General features: G+C 67.0%; 1 protein-coding gene across 1 annotated transcript in view; it reads right to left on the bottom strand.

The window, feature by feature from the left end:
* Positions 1-707, bottom strand: part of LOC104127481 (myotubularin-related protein 5-like) — a gene marked incomplete at its 3' end in the record, with an annotated part of 66,798 nt that overhangs the window by 24,320 nt on the left and 41,771 nt on the right. The window contains 1 exon segment of the mRNA XM_035895677.1: positions 215-414. Within this exon segment, the coding sequence (XP_035751570.1) occupies positions 215-414 (200 nt within the window).

The raw sequence follows: 707 nt of genomic DNA, 5'->3' as shown, positions 1-707 counted from the left end.
GGAACGCGCGAGCGGCCAGAAATGCTTCGGGGCCGCAGCTGCTTCCTGCCCGCAGGCCGGGAGCCAGCCGCCCGATTCCCAGAAACCTTTGGCAGAGGAACCCCCCCACCCCAGCACTGCCACGCACCAGGGGCCACCAGGATGAGGAAAGGTCTGCTGGGACACGGTCAGCAGGACCCGAGATACAGACTCCCACTCTCAGAGGAGTCCCTGCTGCTCCGTTCCCAGCTCCCCTTGGAAATGCCTATCGTTCCCGAGGTGTTCGCAACCTGGGGACGGGGGAAAGGCTGCGGCACTTACCATGGAGAGGGCTTCCCGGGTCTGCTGGAGCAGCGGCTCCGGGAGCAGGGAGATGTGTACGTACTCGGGGACGTTCACTGTCCCGCCATCCAGGTCTGCGATAACAACATCCAGCTGGAAGCAGCAGCACGGGCGTGAGACGAGGCCGGGCTTTCCGACACCCTCCCCGCCACCCACCTCCCGCTGGGCGACAGAGAGCGAGCGAGGGGGTAAGCCAGCTCAGGAGGGGAGGGCTTGGGAATGGGGGGCTCCTCCCCATCGCCCCCGAGCACTCTCGCCCCCAGCAGTTACGCGCCCCTACCCGCTGTCACCCAACGCAAGCACTGGCCAGTACACGAGCACACAGGGATTCCCACCGCTCCCCGCCGGGAAGGGGGCAGCGGGAGGACAACCGGGCAGGAGGGGGA

The sequence above is a fragment of the Egretta garzetta genome, unplaced genomic scaffold (assembly GCF_000687185.1).
Source record: "Egretta garzetta isolate BGI_Z169 unplaced genomic scaffold, ASM68718v1 scaffold986, whole genome shotgun sequence".
Taxonomy (NCBI): domain Eukaryota; kingdom Metazoa; phylum Chordata; class Aves; order Pelecaniformes; family Ardeidae; genus Egretta; species Egretta garzetta.
This window is presented reverse-complemented; position numbering and strand designations above follow the sequence as displayed.